The 26,049-nt window shown below is 38.5% G+C and overlaps 1 protein-coding gene across 1 annotated transcript in view; it reads left to right on the top strand.

Moving 5' to 3' along the window:
* LOC128640452 (glycine N-acyltransferase-like) overlaps positions 1 to 26,049 on the top strand; it is a 170,735-nt gene that overhangs the window by 12,384 nt on the left and 132,302 nt on the right. Inside the window, exons 2-3 of the mRNA XM_053692931.1 lie at positions 3,744 to 3,851; positions 6,852 to 6,978. Coding sequence (XP_053548906.1) covers positions 3,744 to 3,851; positions 6,852 to 6,978 — 235 coding nt within the window. The remainder of the gene's footprint in view (positions 1 to 3,743; positions 3,852 to 6,851; positions 6,979 to 26,049) is intronic.

Raw genomic sequence — 26,049 nt, 5'->3', positions numbered from 1 at the left:
ATAGGGCTTGTATTGCCGTGATCACTACGTTAGGTATGCCAAATTGGGCGAGCGTGTGCCACAAGTATTCCCATCTGACCCTGTCAAACGCTTTCTCTGCGTCTAGTGACAGGGCCAGCATGGGCAGCCTCAGCCTGGATGACTCTGTAAGTATGTTCAACATTTTCCGAGAGTTGTCTGGGCCCTCCCTACCGAACGTGAACCCGACCTGGTCCGTATGGATCACCTTTGGGAGCAAGCTATTAAGGCGGTTAGCCCATAGTTTCGCATAAAGTTTAACATCCCCGTTTATTAATGAGATTGGTCTATAACTCGTACATAACGAGGGGTCTTTGTCCGGTTTAGGAATGGGCAGGATCACTGCCTGTAAAAATTCTTTATGAAACGAACCTGCCTCTCGGGCTTCACAAAAGACCCTCAGGAGGATCTTGTTTAGTTCTGTTTTGAACAGTTTGTAAAAGGCTGCCGGGAAGCCATCAGGACCTGGAGCCTTGTTATTCTGAGTATGCTTAATGGCTAGGTTAAGTTCCGTGAGGGAGAATGGGGCTTTAAGTGCCTCTCTATCATCCTCTGGGAGAGTTGGCAAACCTAGGCTCTGCAGAAAATCCATAACCTCCTGTGCGGAGGATTCCTTGTTAGCCATTGAAGGCTTAAGATGATATAGGTCAGAGTAATATGACGCAAACGTCTCTCCAATTTCTTTGGGTGAGGAGACCGAGGTAGTGTCTCTTTTGAGTGACAGAATTCTAGCTGCCGCTGTTCTGCCTTTTAATTTGTGAGCAAGAAGGGTCGAGGCCTTGTTGCTTTGACAGTACATCAGCTGTCGGAATCGGGCATACTGACTGATATATTTTAACAATGAGATCCCTCTGATGCTTTAGAAGCTCTCTGCGGACCATGGCTTTTGCTGTAGGATGTGACTAACAAAAAGTCAGGAAAGACCTACTAGAACAGCTGAACTTTATTTGGGGTTAATCAGAGGCACTTTAAATGATGACAGGTGTGTATTGACTCCTATTTAACATGACTTTGAATGTGATTGCTTAATTCTGAACACAGCTACATCCTAAGTTATAAAAGGGTGTTAACACTTATGCAACCATATTATTTTAGTTTTTTATTTCCCTTTACCTAAAAGATTTCAGTTTGTTTTTCAATTGAGTTGTACAGTTTATAGGTCACATTAAAGGTGGAAAGAGTTCTGATATGATTTATCTTTGTCTCATTTTTTTACATCACAGAAACCTGACATTTTAACAGTTGTGTGTAGAATTTTTATATCCACTGTATACAAAATAAGAAGGTGGGTAATACAAGTATGCACTCTGTGATGTCATCTTGGCAATATCATCTTCAAGTAAATTTCTATAAGGTAATTTGGGGAGACAAGCACAGAGGAGCACAAATACTAAGGTTATAGTATATGTGTTTAAAGAGTTTCTGATGCTAATGAAGCTGGTTTTTTTCTGTATTTCTTGTGATATATTTGTGGCATGGACCATTAATTGTGGTATGGCAAGTGCTTTGATTTCTGTGACATTCAAAAATAATACATCCCACTGTTGTGATAAATTAAATTTACTTTTATATACTTATCAATCTCAATTAGACCTTGACTAAAATGTGTCCACCACTAAAATGCATTGTGTTTATGTGAGACCGAGTGAAATTGTGTTTGTGTGAGAGAGAATGTGTATGTAAGAAAGCAAACATGTGTGTCTGGGGAGGGGCTGTGTGGTGTGGGCTGTATGGTGTGTTTGTGTGTGTGTGTGTGTGGTGTATGTGGGCTGTGTGTGTGTATGGGCTGTGTGGTGTGTGTGTGTGTGTGTGTGGTGTGTGTGGGCTGTGTGTGTGTATGGGCTGTGTGGTGTGTGTGTGGGCTGTGTGTGTGTGGGCTGTGTGTGTGTGGGCTGTGTGGTGTGTGTGTATTATATCTGTGTATTTGTGTTGTACAGTGCATTGCCCCATTTCTTTTAAGTATTTTTTGTTCTGGGTAGAGGCCTTGCGCTGTCATTCTGCCTAGGGACCTGCACTTGCTAGGGCCGGCCCTGGCGTCTCTGTAATGTTCTTGTTATCATAAGAAAACACATAAAAATAGAGCCCAGTTCAACTAAACTGTTCTTAATTGTTAGCATAATAATTCATTATATACATAAACAGTTGTTCCAATAGTACAAATGGTATATTGCAATATATACAATTTTATAGTGCTCCACATTAGTGGATTTATGTTTATATATATATATATATATATATATATATATATATATATATATATATATATATATATATATATATATATATATATATATATATAAAATGTTGTGCATTACCTTAAATGATTTTTCGCCTTTTTTTTTTTTCATTTTAAAAGCTGTGGGGGGGTTGGGGCGGATATTGGGTGGGGTTGGGGGCGGGGAGAAAGTGGGGCCCCATTTTGTCATCCTGCCTTGGGCCCTACAATGGCTAGGGCGGCCCTGTCCATAGCTCAGGTCTGGTCTGTGTACACTGGTCTGTATTAGGAGCCGGTGCTAGAATGAGTAAAAATTCGGCAATGCAAAAGCCATTTTTTTTAAATTTTAACTCCGCTAGCGCCATTTCATCATCTTCAATCTGCCTAAGGCTGCTGTGTCTGTCTAATAATTCCAATCCATCCATGCGCAGCGCTGTCTGCAATCATAACGTGCCTGGCTGTGGGTGTGGCTGACGCTGACCGGCTGTGCGCGCTGCTAGCCTGCTTCAAAGTTCATTCAACTTCAAGAAGACTTTCTGGCCTGGTAAGGGGGATACTCATATGGCTACTGAGGATTATGAGGAGACGAGTGGACACTTACTATTAGTAATAACTTGTACTTGTTACAAAAATCACTTTCTCAGACTCTGTTCAGTATGTAGGCAGTCAGACAGTCTGAATGGCTTGAGAGTCTGCTAGTCGCTCGGCAATTATTTCACATGATGATCACATCTCTCTCTATTCAAACGTGTTGTTTATATTGCGCTGCAGCCTAACACCTAGTAACTAAATTAGTACCAGTTATTTATTTCAGGTTAATTAACTACAATTTCCAGCCAGGACAGTGTCAGCATTTAGAAATTGCTGTTTCGTAACATTACTAACGAAACAGAGAGCAATTTCAAAATGCTGACACTGTCCTGGCTGGAAATTGTAGTTAATTAACCTGAAATTAAAAACTGGTACTAATTTAGTTATTTTAGGAGGAACACATATTTGTAGTGCACTGTGCACAGAGTATTGGGAGAAAAAAAATCTGTAAAAGATGTAATACATGCTGCTAGTTCTCTGATGTTAAAGACTAACCGCCGCATTTAAACATAACATACAGTATAAGCAGAACAATTTTTATTATTAATGTTGTTTGCTTACAGAAACACCAGTAATCGTCCTCTTTTTTGGCCCCGCTTTTTTTGTGGTCATGCCCTTTTGTGGCTCCGCCCCATCCATGGCCGGTATTTTTTTGAGAAAAAGTTGGCAACCCTATTTTCAATAGCAGTCACATGACTAAAACAAAAAGGGGGTTATTCTGAAACGGCACAAATTGAACCGGCGCCAAACAAGGGCCACCTGTTTGTGTGTGTGTGCGTGTGTATATATATATATATATATATATGTGTATATATATATATATACACACACACATATATATATTTTTGTAATTATTATTATTTTTTTAATATACATATATATATAAATATATATAATAGGTATTCTGTTTGACTTCCAGGTGTGTGGCGCTTTGCATAATATAATAAATGGAAACCCATTCAAGCTGCAGGTTTTGGTAGATCAGTGGCCAAACATCACCTCTGTTGTTTGCCGCCCTCGACTGGAGGTGAGTGTATGAAAAACCAAAAGGAAAGGTGAACAAGGAAGAATGGTGATACCCAAAATAATTCTAAGGTTTTGGTCAACTGTATATATAATTACAGTAAACTCCCAGTTAACCAGCACACATCAGGATTGGTAGATTCCAGATAAGTGTAGTTTCTGGTTGCTTGATAGTTACTATTAAAAATAGGTTCTATAACCCATACTATACTATAAATGCTGTATTTACTTGATATTAACCTTTTAAAGCCGTTATGCCGTTCCATTCCGTCATAATTAGACTGGGCTTTAAAGCCGTTATGACGGAATGGAACGTCATAACTAACGGCTGTCCTGAAGCCTTCTGTGCTTCAGGGATTTAATCGCGGTCTGGAGGGCGTTCCTAGGATTGTAGGGACGCCCCCCAGATGCGATCCAATAATTGAAATCTCGCGATCGTATGCACGATCGCGTAGTTTCAATTTGTCTACATCGGAACAGTTGTTCCGATGTAGGCACTTTAACCCTGTCACGAAAGGGTTAATATTTAAATACAGTAAATAAAAGCAAATTATTTATTATTATTTTTTTTTTTTTTTTTTTTTATATGTATTTATTATCTAACAGGGTACAAAACATTATTTGACCATTATTGCTACATTGTTGCACCTCACAGGGTAAATAATTCCAAACATTGTATTACAACATGATCTAACTTAATCCAAATAAAAGCAAGAATCTTCTGCCTTAAGATTTTATCTAACTCATAAATCTATATTATGGATAATACATTGAGCCTTATTTTAATATAATTACAGCATCTACGACCCTGGTCACGTAAGACATATACCCGAGAATTACAATTCATTAAGACGTGACTTGAGCCAATTAAGAGCCTCAAGATTGGGCCTTGAGCTATCCTATAGCTCATTTTCCTATCTGAATGACCTACATTGATTTAGTTCAGATTTAAGTCCGAAAACAAACAGTACACTTGTTGGAGGAATTTTATAATTATTAAACGAACACAAAAGGCCACAATGGAAAGAGAAAACAAAAGAGAAAGAAAGAGAAGAGAAAAAAAAAAAAAAAAAAGGGAACCAAACCCCACTGTCTGCCCCATCGGTCAGTAATTAGGAGTTTTATAAAAGAATCTCACTACTAATTACACCCCTTAATAGAGCATTTTGAATCCAACTAGAATTTTTGAAGGGGGAGATAAATCTTATTTGTAGCTCTATAGGATTTGAGAATATATAATCACTCCATTTTCTAAAAAAGTTGTCAATTTCACTTTCTGAAATAAGTGAGATTTCATATTGTTCCAAGATCATTTTAGCATCTACATGGTTAAGCAACCTGTTAAAGGAAGGTTGTTTATTTGAATTCCACAAGGAAAATATAACATTTCTTGCACAAAGTATTATAAAATTAATAAAGATAATATTCTCCTCATAATCCCTGTATCTTTTCAGAAAGATAATCTTAACCTTATTCAAAACTACTTCATACTTTAATATCCGGGAAAGCCAAAACGATACTTTACTCCAGAATTGATTTACTTTTGGACAGTCCCATATGCAATGCATCAGATTTGCATTATGCCTACTACAACGTGGCCAAGAAAAGGTCTGGGCTCTATTCCATCTTCCCACATCCTCCGGCGTAATATAAACTCTATTTATTAGTTTAATATGAAATTTGCGCCAAGATAATTGTGGTGTCGCTGCCCACGCCCTTACTATACTCTTTTCAATTGTCTTGGGCTCTATGGCAGGGATATCCAAAACCCATTTTTCTTGCAGACATTGCATAGCAAGTTGTCCTTCTTTAAGCAACAAAAGATTATATCATTGTGATATGGCAACCTTGCCCTTTTGAAACCAGTTTAAGCCCATATATACTCTCTCCCAGTTTCGATTAAAGTCTTGTAGCTGTTGTGTATTCAGAAAATGCCTAACTTGAAAAAATCCAAATAGGTCACAATTTGGAAGGTTAATTTTTTCTTTCAGAGCACTGAATGTATAAATAACACAATTATCCAGATCTATACACTGAATGAATGATTCAAGTCCTTGTGCTTTCCACCTTCTGAAAACATCCGTTTCGGATTATTTTGTATAGGGAGATATTTAGAACATTGAAAATTAATATTCAAGGCATGGCATAACTTGTGCCAAGCAATTATGGGATTTTTGAAGGTGTACATTGTTTTAAGCTCTAAAGGCCATTCTTTCTGATTGATGTGAACTAGTGCTTTTAACGAGTAGGGTTTAAACATATCTTTTTCCATATCCCTAAATGTCAAGAACCATTTCTCCGTTAACCAATCCGGGACTATTTTTATGAGACATGCTAGATTATACTTATATTAATTAATATTAATGCCGCCTCCGTTCAGTCCCGGGCACCCAGTGGCAGCATGATGTCTAATTCTCAATCTGCCTTGTGCTCACAACTTTCAAAGAGCAGTTATGTAGGATCTGGTGACATTAAAAGGGTTTGCGTTAACCTTTGAGAGCCCACTATAGAGAAGGGAAGCTACAGAGCAAAGTTAGTGTTCATTTTAATGTACAGTATCTTTGATATTTTTTTTCTGGTTGCTTGAGTTCTGCTTAACTAAGAGTTTACTGTATATATAAATAAATATAGCATATGTATATAAAATATAAGAGTTAGTAGCTATTTTGGGGTTTGAAGCGCTTAAAGAGACAGTAAAGTCATAATTCAGACAGAACATGCAATTTTTATCAACTTTATAGTTTTACTTCTATTATGTCATTTGTTTGTTCTTTTTGTATCCTTTGTTGAAAAGCACACCCAGATAGGCTTTGGAGCATCACTGCTTTACTGGGAGCTAGCTGCTTATTGGTAGCTGCCCATATATTCATCTTGTCATTGGGTATTGTTTCCCTTTAAGTGATCCATTACTGATATAGTTTCGGTATTCAGTAGTTTGATCATCCTTATTTAATTTTCTATCTGTATATTTATTTGAAATATTTGTTGATGTGTTTCTTTCCAGGACATGATGGATCCCACAGACAAATACACCAACACATATTTTCTGTTTAGCAAAGATCAACAAAGACTGAGTGAAATTCTGCAAGACCCACAGACTATAAACTGGAGCCACCAATTTCAGATACAGGGTGAGACTTAAGCAGCGGCATTATTAGAATAGAGGGCATTTGTGTTTATCAATTAGGCTATTATTTTATTAAAGGGATACTAAACCCATTTTTTTTCTTTCATGATTCAAATAGAGCAGCAATTTTAAGCAACTTTCTGATTTACTCCTTTTATCACTTTTTCTTTGTACTCTTGCTATGTTTATTTGAAAAAGCAGGCATCTAAGCTAAGGAGCCGACCCTTGGTTCAACACCCTGGATAGCACTTGCTGATTGGCGACTACATTTAGACACCAATAAGCAAGTGCTACCCAGGTGCTGAACCAAAAATGGGCTGGCTCCTAAGCTTTACATTCCTGCTTTACAAATAATGATAATGTAGAAAACAGCACTAAATATACGTGGCTTGTGGGGCACGGAACCCAGGATCTGCCTTGTCCTGCAGAAACTCCAAACAAAGAAATAAATTGTTCCAGCCACCAGTAGTTTAAAAGACCTTTATTTTCTCATAGGCTAGGGTCTTAGACAAAAATACAACATTTCAGGCCTGCTATAGGCCCTTAGTCATGTATACTAAGCATACACAGGTTCATCACTTAAATACTCTACACCTGTTCATTTATTCACCTGTTCTCACGTGACTATTCAGTGTTACAACAATGCCATCTTGTGGACAGCTAAAGCATATGTTACTTTTTTCAAATAAACATTCTAGATAATCACATGAGAAAGATTTAAAATATCAAAAAAATTAAAAGATAAAACCATATGTACAAAAATAAAATAGAAGAGATATTGCACATAATATGCAGATATTAGGTACTTATTTCATGAATGCTAATTTAATATCAGTTCATTCTAGAGTTATCCAAAATTGCAATTTCATTGAATTATATATGTTATTACCCATGTTATAAATGTCAGTTAATTGCTACCAAGCCTACCTAAAAGTTTCTTCATTTTTTCATTTTCTCATATATAGGCAGTTTTAGGTGCAGTTTTCATACATCCCCATTATGCTTACTCAGCCCATTAAAAAGGGTTAATACAGGTAATATGCTTTTTTATTAAAAAAAAGAGGTGATTTAATATATGCAACTGTATCACATTACTCAGCCCATTAGAAAGGGGATATATAACAATAGAGCTGTATATGAAAAACAAATATTTAATAAAATAGACTCCAATCGAAGTCTTTATTGATACCTTTAGGTATTAAGCTTTCCAATTTGTATATCCAAAACATCTCTCTTGTTTTTAATATATGTTCTCTATTACCTCCCCTCCTTGGTCTATCAATTTGTTCTATTATTTGAAATCTGAGCTGGCTGATATTATGACCCATAGAGAGGAAGTGAGAGGAAACAGGAGCCTCTTTGTTTTTGCATCTAATATTAGACTTATGTTCTGTTATCCTCTCCCTTACCTCTCTACAGGTCTCGCCCAAGTAGATCAAACCACATGGACACTTAATTAGATAGACACAATAACATGACCTACAAGTTCGATAATTATTAATTTTGTATTTCCTGCCATTTATGGGGTGAAAAAAGTGTTCACCCTTAATTATTGAACTGCAATTACTGAAATTCAGACAAGGATAACATCCATGCTTCTTAGGGCCTATAGTCCTTTGTATGTTTAATTTATTACTGCCTATATCAGAGTGTACAAGGGTATCTTTTATGCTTTTATTTCTTCTATAAGCTGTCATTGGGTTTTCTTTAAATTCATTTACTTGGGGATTGCAATCTCGTAAGATGTGCCAATGTTTTTTCAAAACATTATTGATCTTCTGACTAAATTCATTAAATTGTGTTACAAATACTAGACGGTTTACCTCTTTATCTTTGTTCTTTAATGATTTTTCATTATTAACCATATTCAGTTGTTCCTTAATTAATGGTATTGGATAACCTCTATTAATAAATAAATGTTTTAGTCTATGTTTACACCTATTCTCATAAGACACTAAGGCCTAGATTTGGAGTTTGGCGTTAGCCGTGAAAACCAGCGTTAGAGGCTCCTAACGCTGGTTTTAGGCTAACTCCGGTATTTGGAGTCATTCAAAAAAGGGTCTAACGCTCACTTTTCAGCCGCGACTTTTCCATACCGCAGATCCCCTTACGTCAATTGCGTATCCTATCTTTTCAATGGGATCTTTCTAACTCCGGTATTTAGAGTCGTGTCTGAAGTGAGCGTTAGAAATCTAACGACAAGACTCCAGCCGCAGAAAAAAGTCAGTAGTTAAGAGCTTTTTGGGCTAACGCCGGTTCATAAAGCTCTTAACTACTGTACTCTAAAGTACACTAACACCCATAAACTACCTATGTACCCCTAAACCGAGGACCCCCCAGATCGCCGCCACTCGATTAAATTTTTTTAACCCCTAATCTGCCGACCGCCACCTACGTTATACTTATGTACCCCTAATCTGCTGCCCCTAACACCGCCGACCCCTGTATTATATTTATTAACCCCTAATCTGCCCCCCACAACGTCGCCGCCAGCTACCTACAATAATTAACCCCTAATCTGCCGACCGCAAAGCGCCGCCACCTACATTATAGGTATGTACCCCTAATCTGCTGCCCCTAAACCGCCGACACCTATATTATATTTATTAACCCCTAATCTGCCCCCCTCAACGTCGCCTCCACCTGCCTACACTTATTAACCCCTAATCTGCCGAGCGGACCGCACCACTACTATAATAAAGTTATTATTTGGTTTACTTAGTACAAGTTCTTTTTATAACACTTTACAAAATCAAAATAAAGTGAATAAAACAGATGAAATGAAGCCTTTGTATATTTTACACAGTTGTAAAGAGTTGTGTTCTTTAAAGATAGAAGGCAGCAAACAAGCAGCTTATTGGTATTGTCTGAGAAAAGCAGAATTTTATAGCAAAGTCTCTTTATAGTTAAGCTTAGAAATGAGAAACTGATTTGCAGTCTGCAGTGTCCATATATCAAGAGGTATCAGGTTACAGCAGGCAGAGTGTGTGATGCAGAGAGAAGGAGAGAGCCAGATTTAACCAGTTGTGAGCACTTTAACAGTTTGTATGTCAGCAGATCTTTGGATAAAAATATATACAGCTAGAGACAATTGTATATAAAATTAATGATACTTGCGAGTGAGTTTAGAACTGCAGAGAGCGAAGTTGGCACTGAGTCAAAATGGATCACAGCAGGGAAGATGTTCTTATTTCCTGGTAGAGGTAAACACTCAGTAATGGAGCTGGCTGGAAAATCAGACTGCAGAGTTAACACAGACTTGCAAGAGTTGCTGCCAAAGACTGTTCCTTGAAGTGTAAAGCAGCAGGAAATGCTTCTTAGGTTTAGAAGATGGAGAAATGACAACAAGGATTTCCTTTAACAGGTACAAAAGCAGGATCTGTAGATTTTAGCTTTAGAGCTTGAAGCAGAGTGGGAACTACAAACTTCAATTATCAAGCAAAGCACAGGTGTACTGAACACACCTTTAAAGGGAGGAGAAGGAGTGGGTTGGTCTTAGTTCTTAAAGCTACAGGAATATGACAGATCCCCCCTTTCAGGGGCGCCCCCTTCCCGGATCCAAACCTGGTTTGTCAGGATGTAGACGATGGAAGGATGTGAGCAATTGGGGAGCATGTAAGTCCCTAAGGGGTATCCAAGAATCCTCCTCATGACCATACCCTTTCCAATGTACTAGATACTCAATTGTTCTACCCCGGCGGCGCAAATCCAGAATCGATTCCACTTTGAATTCGGTTTGATCTTCTATCAGCTGAGGAGAGTCCTCGATGACTTGAGGAATATTAACATCAGATCCTTGATAGGGTTTAAGTAGAGAAACATGGAAGGATGGGTGCATCCTGTAAGATACAGGTAGATCAAGAATCGCTGCATTAGGGTTGATCATTCTTTTTATCTTGAACGGACCTATGAACTGGTTAGCCAGTTTTTTGCTTGGTACCTTTAATTTGAGGTTTTTTGTTGAGAGCCAAACTCTATCGCCAACTGAGTATTGAGGTGGAGTTAGATGTTTTTTATCAAAATAACTCTTTTGGGTACATTTAGATTTCTCTAAGTGAATCTTTAGGGAAGTCAAAGTTTGTTTCAAATTAGAGACATAATCCAGAGCATAAGGTGATTTTGAGGTGGAGATGAAGTTGGGTACAGTGGTTGGATGGTAACCATAAGTGGCAAAGAAGGGTGAAACTTTAGTAGAAGAGTTGATGGAGTTGTTGTATGCGAACTCTGCAAGCGGTAACCATTCCACCCAGTCATCCTGGTTCTGTGAGATATAACACCTTAAGTATTGCTCCAAAGTCTGATTCAGTCTTTCAGTAAGGCCATTAGATTGGGGATGAAATGCTGTTGTCATTCTAGAGGAGATTCTTAACAATTTACATAGTGCCTTCCAAAACCTGGATGTGAATTGAGTCCCTCGATCAGTGACTATAGAGGTCGGTAAACCATGGAGTTTCACAATGTGATCAAAGAATGTTTTAGCTGTTGTGATAGCGTTTGGAATTCTCTTAAGAGGTATGAAATGAGAGAGTTTAGTAAGATGATCTATAACCACTAATATGGTTGTGAATGAATTAGATGGTGGTAATTCGACTATGAAGTCCATTCCAATCATGGTCCAAGGGACTTCAGGTATAGGTAATGGTTTTAGTAAACCAAAAGGTCTGTGGTGTTCTTTTTTGCAAGCAGCACATACGTGACAATCTGACACAAAGGTAACCACATCTTGTCTTAAACCAGGCCACCAGTAATTCCTTGTTAATAAATCCTGGGTTTTAGTGATTCCAGGATGACCGGACATAGGGTTCGTATGATGTAGATGTAGGATCTCCTTCCTTACAGAAGGAGGAACGTATAACAAATTGTTGTAGAAGTATAAACCTGAAGTGGCGTCCTTTACGCAGCATGATGGAATGGTAGAATCCTTTAGTAAAGCTAATAAAATGTCTTTTTGTAGGCTAGAAGTTACAGCTATAAACTTGGTTGACGGTATAACTGTTTGTTGTTCTTCCTTTTCATTATGTTTAATGAAAGAACGGGAAAGAGCATCAGCTTGGATGTTCCTTGAACCTGGTCTATATGTGATCTGAAAGTTAAATCGGTCCAGGAATAAAGACCATCGGACTTGTCTTGGTGACAAGGTCTTGTTTTTTCTAAGATATTGTAAATTCTTATGATCTGTAAGAACTGTAAAAGGTTTGAGTGTCCCTTCCAGTAGGTGTCTCCAGTGTTCCAGGGCACATTTGATAGCTAGAAGTTCCAGGTCCCCCACGGAGTAATTCCTTTCAGCTATAGACAGGAGTCGAGAGTAAAAAGCTACAGGATGTAGGACTGAAGTATCAGTTTGTTGTTGGGAGAGAATAGCACCAATACCAACAGTAGAAGCATCAACCTCTAACACAAATTGGAATTCTGGATTAGGAAGCTGTAGGATAGGTGCTGAAGTAAAACATTCTTTTAAATGCTCAAAAGCTTGTTGGGCTTCTACAGTCCAAACCAGTCGATTCTTACCAGTTAACTTAGTTAGAGGTTGGACAATGGATGAAAATCCTTTGATGAATCTCCTATAAAAATTAGAGAAGCCTAGAAACCTCTGAAGTGATTTCACAGAGGTAGGTACAGGCCATTTGAGTATGGATGTAACCTTCTCTGGATCCATGTTTACACCGTTAGGGGAAATTATGTAACCCAAAAATTTTATTGTCTTTACATGGAATACACATTTCTCAGCCTTGGCGTATAGCTGATGTTCTCTTAATCTAGACAAAACCCATCTTACATGTTTTACATGATCAGTTAGATTTTTGGAGTATATCAAAATATCGTCTAGATATATTACAACACACACATCCATTAAGTCTTTGAAAATATCGTTTATGAAAAATTGAAATGTGGCCGGAGCATTAGTTAAGCCGAATGGCATAACATTATATTGAAAGAGACCATAACGGGTTCTAAATGCTGTTTTCCATTCGTCATTTGGTAAAAATGGTTGCATCTGTTAACCGTTCAAGTAATTCAGGTATTAAAGGAAGTGGATACCTATTTTTAATCGTAATAGAGTTTAATGCTCTGTAGTCAATGATTGGGCGTAAGGTCCCATCTTTATTTGTGACAAAGAATATGCCCGCTGCTGCAGGTGAGGTTGAGGTAGAAATAAAACCTTTCCTTAGATTATCGTCTAGGTACTCTCTGAGAAATTTTAATTCTTTTTGAGAGAGTGGAAAAATTCGGCCGAACGGTATGATAGACCCAGGTTTAGTATCAATGGGGCAATCATAAGGTCTGTGTGGAAGTAGATTTTCGGCTTCCTTAAGGTCAAATACATCTGAAAAGTCTGAATACTGCAATGGTATATGTGGGTGCAGAGTTTTGATTTCCACACAGGGAAAACAGGTAGCAGAACAGTATGGGGAAGAGAAAGTTACTTTGTTACTGCTCCAGTCTATTTGAGGGTTGTGTTTTCTTAACCAAGGATAACCCAATATTAAGGGGTGTAGTGAGCTAGGAATGATATCAAACGTAATGTATTCTGTATGACCCATGTTACAAGAGACAAGTAAAGGAACAGTATGGTGTGTGATTGGGCCTTTTAAATAAGTAGAGCCATCAATAACCTTCACATAGATAGGGGTTTGCTTTTGCACACAAAGTATTTTATTAGTATATACAAGGGTTTTGTCAATGAAGCTTCCATAAGCTCCAGAATCAATCAGCGCCTCAGTCTTGAGAAGATGTTGGTCCCACTGTAAAGACAATGTGAGAGTTAATTGTGATTCATGAATGTTATCAGTATTTGGGTTAACTATAAGAATCTTACCCCTTTTTTGCCGGTTCAGAATAGGGCAGGAAGAGACACTGTGTTCTTTATTCCCACAGTACATACAGAGGTTTGATATCCTCCTTCTCTGTTTCTCTTCTTGGGATAATGGTCCACGGATGGCCCCAATTTCCATGGGCACAGGGGCTGTGGAGGTTTTTTCAGCATGAGAGGGTGTAAACCTTTTGAGGTAAGTCTCTGGGTGTTGTTTTTCGGCTCTCCTCTCTCTGTATCGTCTGTCCATGGCTATGCATATCTTTATGAGGGATTCCATGGTGTCTGGAGGTTCAATGCGAGAGATCTCATCCTTAAGATGTTCAGAGAGACCTAAACGAAATTGGTTTTTTAGACTTACAGTATTCCACTGTGAATCTGTAGCCCAGAGCTGAAAATCTGCCACATAGTCCTCAACTGGACGTTTGCCTTGCTTCAGGGTGCGCAAATTTGTTTCTGCTGTTAACTGGGTGTTGCAATCCTCATATAAGACAGCCATCTCCTTAAAAAATTCACTGATAGAATTCAAAATAGGATCATCAGTTTCATAAAACTTATCAGCCCACGAACGGGGATCTCCAGTTAGATAAGAGATGGTAGTACAAACCTTGATCTTGTCAGTATAATATGTCCTGGGCTTCATGGAAAACATCAGCATGCATGCATTTCTGAATTCACGAAAGCGTGTTCTTTCACCAGAAAAAATGCGTAGAGGGTTAACCTGTGGTTCAGGGTGATCAGCCTCTTTCCTTGAAAAGAAATCATTCATTAACCTCTTCAGGGTGTGGTTTTCATTTTTAACTTCAGTCAAACCTTGTGCTAAAATTTCAACTTTCTGGTTTAAGGAAGCTATTTCAATTGCCATTGAGGCAGGATCCATGATTTTTTTTTTTATATACAAGCTTTAAACTATAATGTATATATGTTAGTAAATTTCTTTATGGCTTGATAATTCTGTTATAAGCTTGTATAATGTGGCTATTCCCAGAGAACCTTAAGTAAAACAGGCTTATGCAAAAGGTTATTACCAAGGGAGATAGCTGGTTTACTTAGTACAAGTTCTTTTTATAACACTTTACAAAATCAAAATAAAGTGAATAAAACAGATGAAATGAAGCCTTTGTATATTTTACACAGTTGTAAAGAGTTGTGTTCTTTAAAGATAGAAGGCAGCAAACAAGCAGCTTATTGGTATTGTCTGAGAAAAGCAGAATTTTATAGCAAAGTCTCTTTATAGTTAAGCTTAGAAATGAGAAACTGATTTGCAGTCTGCAGTGTCCATATATCAAGAGGTATCAGGTTACAGCAGGCAGAGTGTGTGATGCAGAGAGAAGGAGAGAGCCAGATTTAACCAGTTGTGAGCACTTTAACAGTTTGTATGTCAGCAGATCTTTGGATAAAAATATATACAGCTAGAGACAATTGTATATAAAATTAATGATACTTGCGAGTGAGTTTAGAACTGCAGAGAGCGAAGTTGGCACTGAGTCAAAATGGATCACAGCAGGGAAGATGTTCTTATTTCCTGGTAGAGGTAAACACTCAGTAATGGAGCTGGCTGGAAAATCAGACTGCAGTTAACACAGACTTGCAAGAGTTGCTGCCAAAGACTGTTCCTTGAAGTGTAAAGCAGCAGGAAATGCTTCTTAGGTTTAGAAGATGGAGAAATGACAACAAGGATTTCCTTTAACAGGTACAAAAGCAGGATCTGTAGATTTTAGCTTTAGAGCTTGAAGCAGAGTGGGAACTACAAACTTCAATTATCAAGCAAAGCACAGGTGTACTGAACACACCTTTAAAGGGAGGAGAAGGAGTGGGTTGGTCTTAGTTCTTAAAGCTACAGGAATATGACACGCCCCCTCATATGCCAACATGTTCATGAATAGCTTTGAGGAATACTTTGTATATCCCCATGGCCTGTTCCAGCTCTATGGTGCCTCCTGGTGGAGATACATTGATGATGTTTTTGGCGTGTGTGTGTGGGGGGGGTGACGTTGGTAGCCTATTGTCCTTTGTTGAATATCTTAACAATTCTGTTAAAGGATTAAAATTCACTTTAAATATGAGTGAAATTAGAATTGAGTTCTTAGATACCTATGTATACTTTAAGGATGGCTTTTTGAAAACAGATATTTATACAAAAGATACAGATAAGAATAACGTATTAAAATATGGAAGTTACCATCCAGATAGTATTTTCAAGGCTATTCCAAAAAGCCAATTTTTAAGAGTTAAAGTTCAGTGTCTGATGAGAATAGGTGTAAACATAGACTAGAACAGATGGCTGATAAAATTTATTAATAGAGGTTATCCAATACCATTAATTAAGGAACAACTGAATATGGTTAATAATGAAAAATCATTAAAGAAGAACAAAGATAAAGAGGTAAACCGTCTAGTATTTGTAACACAATTTAATGAATTTAGTCAGAAGATCAATAATGTTTTGAAAAAACATTGGCACATCTTACGAGATTGCAGTCACCAAGTAAATGAATTTAAAGAAAACCCAATGACAGCTTATAGAAGAAATAAAAGCATTAAAGATACCCTTGTACACTCTGATATAGGCAGTAATAAATTAAACATACAAAGGACTATTGGCCCTAAGAAGGATGGATGTTATCCTTGTCTGAATTGCAGTAATTGAAGTTCAATAATTAAGGGTGAACACTTTTTTCACCCCATAAATGGCAGGAAATACAAAATTAATAAATATCTAACTTGTAGGTCATGTTATTGTGTCTATCTAATTAAGTGTCCATGTGGTTTGATCTACTTGGGCGAGACCTGTAGAGAGGTAAGGGAGAGGATAACAGAACATAAGTCTAATATTAGATGCAAAAACAAAGAGGCTCCTGTTTCCTCTCACTTCCTCTCTATGGGTCATAATATCAGCCAGCTCAGATTTCAAATAATAGAACAAATTGATAGACCAAGGAGGGGAGGTAATAGAGAACATATATTAAAAACAAGGGAGATGTTTTGGATATACAAATTGGAAAGCTTAATACCTAAAGGTATGAATAAAGATTTTGATTGGAGTCTATTTTATTAAATATTTGTTTTTCATATACTATATATTGTTATATATCCCCTTTCTCATGGGCTGAGTAATGTGATACAGTTGCATATATTAAATCACCTCTTTTTTTAATAAAAAAGCATATTTCCTGTATTAACCCTTTTTAATGGGCTGAGTAAGCATAATGGGGATGTGTGAAAACTGCACCTAAAACTGCCTATATATGAGAAAATGAAAAAATGAAGAAACTTTTAGGTAGGCTTGGTAGCAATTAACTGACATTTATAACATGGGTAATAACATATATAGCATTCAATGAAATTGCAATTCTGGATAACTAGAATGAACTGGTATTAAATTAGCATTCATGAAATAAGTACCTAGTATCTGCATATTATGTGCAATATCTCTTCTATTTTTGTACATATGGTTTTATCTTTTAATTTTTTTGATATTTTAAATCTTTCTCATGTTATTATCTAGAATGTTTATTTGAAAAAAGTAACATATGCTTTAGCTGTCCACAAGATGGCATTGTTGTAACACTGAATAGTCACGTGAGAACAGGTGAATAAATGAACAGGTGTAGAGTATTTAAGTGATGAACCTGTGTATGCTTAGTATACATGACTAAGGGCCTATAGCAGGCCTGAAACATTGTATTTTTGTCTAAGACCCTAGCCTATGAGAAAATAAAAGTCTTTTAAACTACTGGTGGCTGGAAAAATTTATTTCTTTGTTACAAATAATGATACTAAAAGAACAAAGAAAAATTTATAATAGGAGTCAATTAGAACGTTGCTTAAAATTGCATGCTCTATCTGAATCATAAGAGAATTTTTTTTTAGTTTACTATCCCTTTAAAGTTAACGTGTTCATTATTAATTTTTAGCTTTGATTGAGCATGTCGTGAGTGAGCTTGTCTCAGGTGCAGTGATATAGAGGTCCAGACCAGATATTTCTCAAACAAGGGCTCACCTCAGGAGAGGTAATCTTTATTACACTGTTGCAACAGTGTCCCAGCAAAAAACACAGCAACGCAAGACTAACTCATTTTCCTCTATGTGCATTTTTATACTATTACAGTTCCTTACAAAGCAGAGAGCTAACTGGCTGATAATGATTGGCTAATAAATGTCACGTGATTAGTGGTTGCTAAAAAAAACAGGTTCTCTATGTTAGAATTAGTAAGATATGCTTTCTTGGAATTTGGCCAGAGGCTAATGGGGTTGGAAAAATAATACTAGACAAAGAGGCCTTGATTTTAAGATATTTAGAAAACAATCTACGAGAAAAGCCAAAACAAAGTTATATGTTTGTGTAACTTATTAGCTTAGAAGCAAGTTGTTAGAAAAATGTAGATACGTAGCTTATTAGGTTATAAGTGAATTGCTGGAAAATACAGAAGTAATATATCTGCAGTTTCAGAGAAGAGTTCAGTAAAAGAAAAGGAAAAAAAAATAATGAAAATATAATAAGCAGGTCATAACAAGCAGATAGCACTTTTATCTGTTTGGTCACATTGGCCTAGATTTGGAGTTCGGCGGTAAAAGGGCTGTTAACGCTCCGCGGGCTTTTTTCTGGCCGCACCATAAATTTAACTCTGGTATCGAGAGTTCAAACAAATGCTGCGTTAGGCTCCAAAAAAGGAGCGTAGGGCATTGTTACCGCAAATGCAACTCTCGATACCAGAGTTGCTTACGGACGCGGCCGGCATCAAAAACGTGCTCGTGCACGATTCCCCCATAGGAAACAATGGGGCTGTTTGAGCTGAAAAAAAACCCAACACCTGCAAAAAAGCAGCGTTCAGCTCCTAACGCAGCCCCATTGTTTCCTATGGGGAAACACTTCCTACGTCTGCACCTAACACTCTAACATGTACCCCGAGTCTAAACACCCCTAACCTTACACTTATTAACCCCTAATCTGCCGCCCCCGCTATCGCTGACCCCTGCATTACACTTTTAACCCCTAATCTGCCGCTCCGTAAACCGCCGCAACCTACGTTATCCCTATGTACCCCTAATCTGCTGCCCTAACATCGCCGACCCCTATGTTATATTTATTAACCCCTAATCTGCCCCCCACAACGTCGCCGACACCTAACTACACTTATTAACCCCTAATCTGCCGAGCGGACCTGAGCGCTACTATAATAAAGTTATTAACCCCTAATCCGCCTCACTAACCCTATCATAAATAGTATTAACCCCTAATCTGCCCTCCCTAACATCGCCGACACCTACCTTCAATTATTAACCCCTAATCTTCCGACCGGAGCTCACCGCTATTCTAATAAATGTATTAACCCCTAAAGCTAAGTCTAACCCTAACACTAACACCCCCCTAACTTAAATATAATTTACATCTAACGAAATTAATTAACTCTTATTAAATAAATTAATCCTATTTAAAGCTAAATACTTACCTGTAAAATAAATCCTAATATAGCTACAATATAAATTATAATTATATTATAGCTATTTTAGGATTAATATTTATTTTACAGGCAACTTGGTATTTATTTTAACTAGGTACAATAGCTATTAAATAGTTAAGAACTATTTAATAGTTACCTAGTTAAAATAATTACAAATTTACCTGTAAAATAAATCCTAACCTAAGATATAATTAAACCTAACACTACCCTATCAATAAAATAATTAAATAAACTACCTACAATTACCTACAATTAACCTAACACTACACTATCAATAAATTCAATAAACACAATTGCTACAAAAAAATACAATTAAATAAACTAGCTAAAGTACAAAAAATAAAAAAGAACTAAGTTACAGAAAATAAAAAAATATTTACAAACATAAGAAAAATATTACAACAATTTTAAACTAATTACACCTACTCTAAGCCCCCTAATAAAACAACAAAGCCCCCCAAAATAAAAAATTCCCTACCCTATTCTAAATTAAAAAAGTTACAAGCTCTTTTACCTTACCAGCCCTGAACAGGGCCCTTTGCGGGGCATGCCCCAAGAAGTTCAGCTCTTTTGCCTGTAAAAAAAAACATACAATACCCCCCCCCCCCAACATTACAACCCACCACCCACATACCCCTAATCTAACCCAAACCCCCCTTAAATAAACCTAACACTAAGCCCCTGAAGATCTTCCTACCTTGTCTTCACCTCACCGGGTATCACCGATCGGTCCTGGCTCCGATATCTTCATCCAACCCAAGCGGGGGCTAGACATCCACTGAAGAAGTCCAGAAGAGGGTCCAAAGTCTTCCTCCTATCCGGCAAGAAGAGGACATCCGGACCGGCAAACATCTTCTCCAAGCGGCATCTTCGATCTTCTTCCATCCGGAGCGAAGCGGCAGGATCCTGAAGACCCCCAGCGCGGAACATCCATCCGGACCGACGACTGAACGACGAATGATGGTTCCTTTAAGGGACGTCATCCAAGATGGCGTCCCTCGAATTCCGATTGGCTGATAGGATTCTATCAGCCAATCGGAATTAAGGTATGAATTTTCTGATTGGCTGATGGAATCAGCCAATCAGAATCAAGTTCAATCCGATTGGCTGATCCAATCAGCCAATCAGATTGAGCTCGCATTCTATTGGCTGTTCCGATCGCCATAGAACAGGCTAACAATGTTATTGAGCCAGTTGTTCGTTCCTGTGAGTGCACTTCTCTCTGTATGTATTTGTTCTATGGCCCGGTTGCCACCTGGTAGTAGCTCCTTTCTGCCCAATTGTGCTTTTCACAGAGGAAAACTTTCCTGTAGTATATCAGTCTGATCCCGCCGACATGGTCAGTCCAGCCCCGAAATACCAGGCAATTCTCCTCTGAACAAGGAACATGACAACCCCAGACGATCGTTTCGGCCTCCTTTGGGCCTCGTCAGTGAGGTGCAGCCATATCCCTCTAAGCACATTGGGCAAGGAGTCCACGTCTGGTTTCCCCCATCACCCATAGGGAGACTATCCCCAGGGTCATATTTACATATGCAAAACAGAATGAGAAGCAGTCTGCCAGGAACGAACAGCAGCATCAATAGCTTGTTATATGGCCCGGTTGCCACCTGGTAGTAGCTCCTTTCTGCCCAATTGTGCTTTTCACAGAGGAAAACTTTCCTGTAGTATATCAGTCTGATCCCGCCGACATGGTCAGTCCAGCCCCGAAATACCAGGCAATTCTCCTCTGAACAAGGAACATGACAACCCCAGACGATCGTTTCGGCCTCCTTTGGGCCTCGTCAGTGAGGTGCAGCCATATCCCTCTAAGCACATTGGGCAAGGAGTCCACGTCTGGTTTCCCCCATCACCCATAGGGAGACTATCCCCAGGGTCATATTTACATATGCAAAACAGAATGAGAAGCAGTCTGCCAGGAACGAACAGCAGCATCAATAGCTTGTTCTATGGCCCGGTTGCCACCTGGTAGTAGCTCCTTTCTGCCCAATTGTGCTTTTCACAGAGGAAAACTTTCCTGTAGTATATCAGTCTGATCCCGCCGACATGGTCAGTCCAGCCCCGAAATACCAGGCAATTCTCCTCTGAACAAGGAACATGACAACCCCAGACGATCGTTTCGGCCTCCTTTGGGCCTCGTCAGTGAGGTGCAGCCATATCCCTCTAAGCACATTGGGCAAGGAGTCCACGTCTGGTTTCCCCCATCACCCATAGGGAGACTATCCCCAGGGTCATATTTACATATGCAAAACAGAATGAGAAGCAGTCTGCCAGGAACGAACAGCAGCATCAATAGCTTGTTCTATGGCCCGGTTGCCACCTGGTAGTAGCTCCTTTCTGCCCAATTGTGCTTTTCACAGAGGAAAACTTTCCTGTAGTATATCAGTCTGATCCTGCCGACATGGTCAGTCCAGCCCCAAAATACCAGGCAATTCTCCTCTGAACAAGGAACATGACAACCCCAGACGATCATTTCGGCCTCCTTTGGGCCTCGTCAGTGAGGTGCAGCCATATCCCTCTAAGCACATTGGGCAAGGAGTCCACGTCTGGTTTCCCCCATCACCCATAGGGAGACTATCCCCAGGGTCATATTTACATATGCAAAACAGAATGAGAAGCAGTCTGCCAGGAACGAACAGCAGCATCAATAGCTTGTTCTATGGCCCGGTTGCCACCTGGTAGTAGCTCCTTTCTGCCCAATTGTGCTTTTCACAGAGGAAAACTTTCCTGTAGTATATCAGTCTGATCCCGCCGACATGGTCAGTCCAGCCCCGAAATACCAGGCAATTCTCCTCCTTCTTATCTAGTTGCCTATAATGAGTCAGAATGTATGTAAAATGTATATTATAATTATGAGTTAAAAATAAAATTATGCAAATATTGTTCTAATAATACCTTGCTCTAGATTCATATGCTCAGAAGGTTGTTTAGGGGTCTTGTTGTCATGGTAAGATCATGTTCAAAACTCATTGGGCATCACTTCACCTCTATTTTTAACAAATAAGTTAGTGGCCTTTCCTGCCATCAACATCTATAGCTGAATTAACTCTTTGAGTGCTAACGACGGCTTTGAGCCGTCGCAAATTTTCCCAGTCAGGTGCTGACGAAGGCTCAAAACTGTCGCTAGCACTCACCCACCTTGAGGGCAATCTGGGGGCTCCCATCGACTCCCACCGCAGCAATCGAGCCTTTATAGTATAGTGATCGCTGGGGTTTCACATTTTTCCTGGTGACATCATGCGCAATGATACAACGACATCACTGCGCAACTTTATTTAAAAAAAATACAATGTATCTCAGGCATCTAAGCAGCTACAGACTCCCAAGACCCACCGTTGGAAAGGTAATCGCCTAACCTTGGGGATATGAAAAGAAAAAAAAGTTAAAAAAATATATTAAAAACAAAAAACAAAAAAACACCCTCAAATCAAATTTGCTTTGTTCTCATAATATTCTTTGTGGAAGTGATACTAAGGTAGGTGTCTAAAGCTCTATGGGTGCATGAAATAGTGCTGCCATCTAGTGTTCTTGCCAATAGATTACATTCTTGCAAAACTGCTGCCGTATAGTGCCCCAGACATGGGCACGCTCTAGAGCTTAACTCAATGCTTTTAAACAAAAGATACCAAGAGAACAAAGGAAAAAAAATCATAATAAAAGTAAATTAAAAAGTTGTTTAAAATGACATGCTCTATCTGAATTACAATTTTATTTTGTTTGGGTTTCATATCCCTTTAAGTGACAAATACATAACCTAAACAAATAAGGATAAAACACGGTAAATGTTAATGTTTGTAAGTATAAAATATTCTCATATCTGCTTTACTATAGAAAAGTAGTCTCTGGATAGAACAGGAGGTGTCTTGGAGACCTCCCAGACACAAATGAGTGTCTGACCGTAGACATTACAGGGTTGTCTGGGGGTGTAGTTGGGATTTTTCACTTGCAGTAAAGAGTGTGCAGAATTAAAAAGATTATATTGCACCTGTAAAGTATCTAGTCTCTCTCATGTCTCACAGTTTCAATTTTTTTGTTTTTGTTTCAAGTAAGTTTTTTTTGTGAGTGTATTAGAATCAATTATTTTATCATTTTTTGTTTGTTTTCCATTTTAATTAATTGATCCTGAAATGTTTTGAAGGTGTTTTAACCTTTTAATGCCGTTATATTCCGTCACAACGGCACTGGGCTTTAAAGCCGTTATGATGGCATACAAAGGAATTGTAAACAGCTGTCCTGAAGCCTACTAGGCGTGCAGGATTTGATCGCGGTCTGGAGGGCGTTCCAAGCGCCTTAGGGACGTCTCCCAGACCCAATCCCATTATTGAAATCTCACAATGTTTTGCACGATTGCGTGATTTCAATTTGTTTTTAATCCTGTCATGAAAGGGTTAATGATACCCATATTCTTCACAGAGAAGTTAAAGTGATATGAAACCCAATTTGTTTCTTTCATGATTCAGATAAAGGCATCTATTTATCAAGCCATCAACCGCAAATACGCTGGAATTCCGCAGCGTATTTGTGGCGAGCCTGATCCGCCTTAGTTATCAAACCCTACAAACCGGCAAAAGTAGCATTTTGTGATGTACATACTCAGTCCGACACAGATCGATGCTTACGTCACTACAGATGTTCCGAACGCAAGTTCGGCACAATCTGACTACTTTTGTAAGTTATCAAATATCTACCAGGTACGCTCGCCACTATTCCGGCCCAGCGTACCTGGTTTTCAATCTGCCGACCTGGAGGCGGCGGATGCCATAGGAATCAATGGGAGTCTGAAAGCAGCGAAAGCTTATGTTTGCTGCTGCCCGATAACACATTGGTTCCAATGGGGATGTTTACACCAAACACCCTAACATATACCCAGAGTCTAGACACCCCTAATCTGCCCCCCCTATACCGCCGCCACCTACATCATACTTATTAACCCCTAATCTGCCGTCCCTACACCGCCGCCACCTAATAAAAGTTATTAACCCCTATCACGCCGCTCCCGGACCCCGCCGCAACTAAGCAAACTTATTAACCCCTAAACTGCCGCAAATAAATAAACTTATTAACCCCTAAACCACCACTCCCGGAGCCCACCGCCACCTACATTATACTTATTAACCCTTAATCTGCCGCCCCTACACTGCCACCACCTACATTATATTTATTAACCCCTAATCTGCCCCCCTACACCGCCGCTACCTACCTACATTTATTAACCCCTAATCTGCCGCCCCCAACGTCGCCGCCACTATATTAAATTTATTAACCACTAAACCTAAGTCTAACCCTAACCCTAACACCCCCTATCTTAAATATAATTTAAATAAATCTAAATAAATATTACTATCATTAAATAAATTATTCCTATTTAAAACTAAATACTTACCTGTAAAATAAACCCTAAGATAGCTACATATAACTAATAGTTACATTGTAGCTATCGTAGGGTTTATATTTATTTTACAGGCAACTTTGTATTTATCTTAACTAGGTAGAATAGTTATTAAATAGTTATTAACTATTTAATAACTTCCTAGTTAAAATAAATACAAATATACCTGTAAAATAAAACCTAACCTAAGTTACAATTACACCTAACACTACACTATAATTAAACTAAATACAATTAAATACAATTATTTTTTTTATCTAAACTACAAAAAAAAAAAAACACTAAATTACAGAAAATAATAAAATAATTACAAGATTTTTAAACTAATTACACCTAATCTAATCCCCCTAACAAAATAAAAAAGCCCTCCAAAATAAAAAAGCCCTACCCTACACTAAATTACAAATAGCCCTTAAAAGGACCTTTTGCGGGACATTGCCATAAAGTAATCAGCTCTTTTACCTGTAAAAAAATTACAACCCCCCCAACATTAAAACCCACCACACACACAACCAACCCTACTCTAAAACCCACCCAATCCCCCCTAAAAAAAAACTAACACTAACCCCTTGAAGATCACCCTACCGAGAAGTCTTCACCCAACCGGGCCGAAGTCCTCAACGAATCCGGCAGAAGTGGTCCTCCAGATGGGCAGAAGTCTTCATTTAGACGGCATCTTCTATCTTCATCCATCCGGCGTGGAGCGGGTCCATCTTCAATACATCCGACGCGGAGCATCTTCTTCTTTCAACGGCTACTGAGAATGAAGGTTCCTTTAAGTGACGTCATCCAAGATGGCGTCCCTTCAATTCCGATTAGCTGATAGAATTCTATCAGCCAATCGGAATTAAGGTAGGAAAAATCCTATTGGCTGATGCAATCAGCCAATCGGATTGAGCTCGCATTCTATTGGCTAATTAGAACAGCCAGTAGAATGCAAGCTCAATCCTATTGGCTGATTGAATCAGCCAATAGGATTGAACTTCAATCCTATTGGCTGATTGCATCAGCAAATGGGATTTTTCCTACCTTAATTCCGATTGGCTGATAGAATTCTATCAGCCAATCGGAATTGAAGGGATGCCATCTTGGATTGGGTGGGTTTTATTTTTAGGTTATGGCTTTGGGCCACAAAAGAGCTAACTGCCCTTTTAAGGGCAATGCCCATCCAAATGCCCTTTTCAGGGCAATGAGGAGCTTAGGTTTTTTAGATAGTATTTTATTTGGGGGGGTTGGTTGTGTGGGTGGTGGGTTTTACTGTTGGGGGTGTTTGTATTTTTTTTTTACAGGTAAAAGAGCTGATTTCTTTGGGGACAAAAGGCCCTTTTAAGGGCTATTGGTAGTTTAGTTTAGGCTAGGGTTATTTTTATTTGGGGGGGGGGCTTTTTTATTTTGATAGGGCTATTAGAT

Source organism: Bombina bombina, chromosome 9 (assembly GCF_027579735.1).
Source record: "Bombina bombina isolate aBomBom1 chromosome 9, aBomBom1.pri, whole genome shotgun sequence".
Lineage (NCBI taxonomy): Eukaryota > Metazoa > Chordata > Amphibia > Anura > Bombinatoridae > Bombina > Bombina bombina.
The sequence above is the reverse complement of the archived record's forward strand: the minus strand, read 5'-3'. Positions and strand labels throughout refer to the sequence as shown.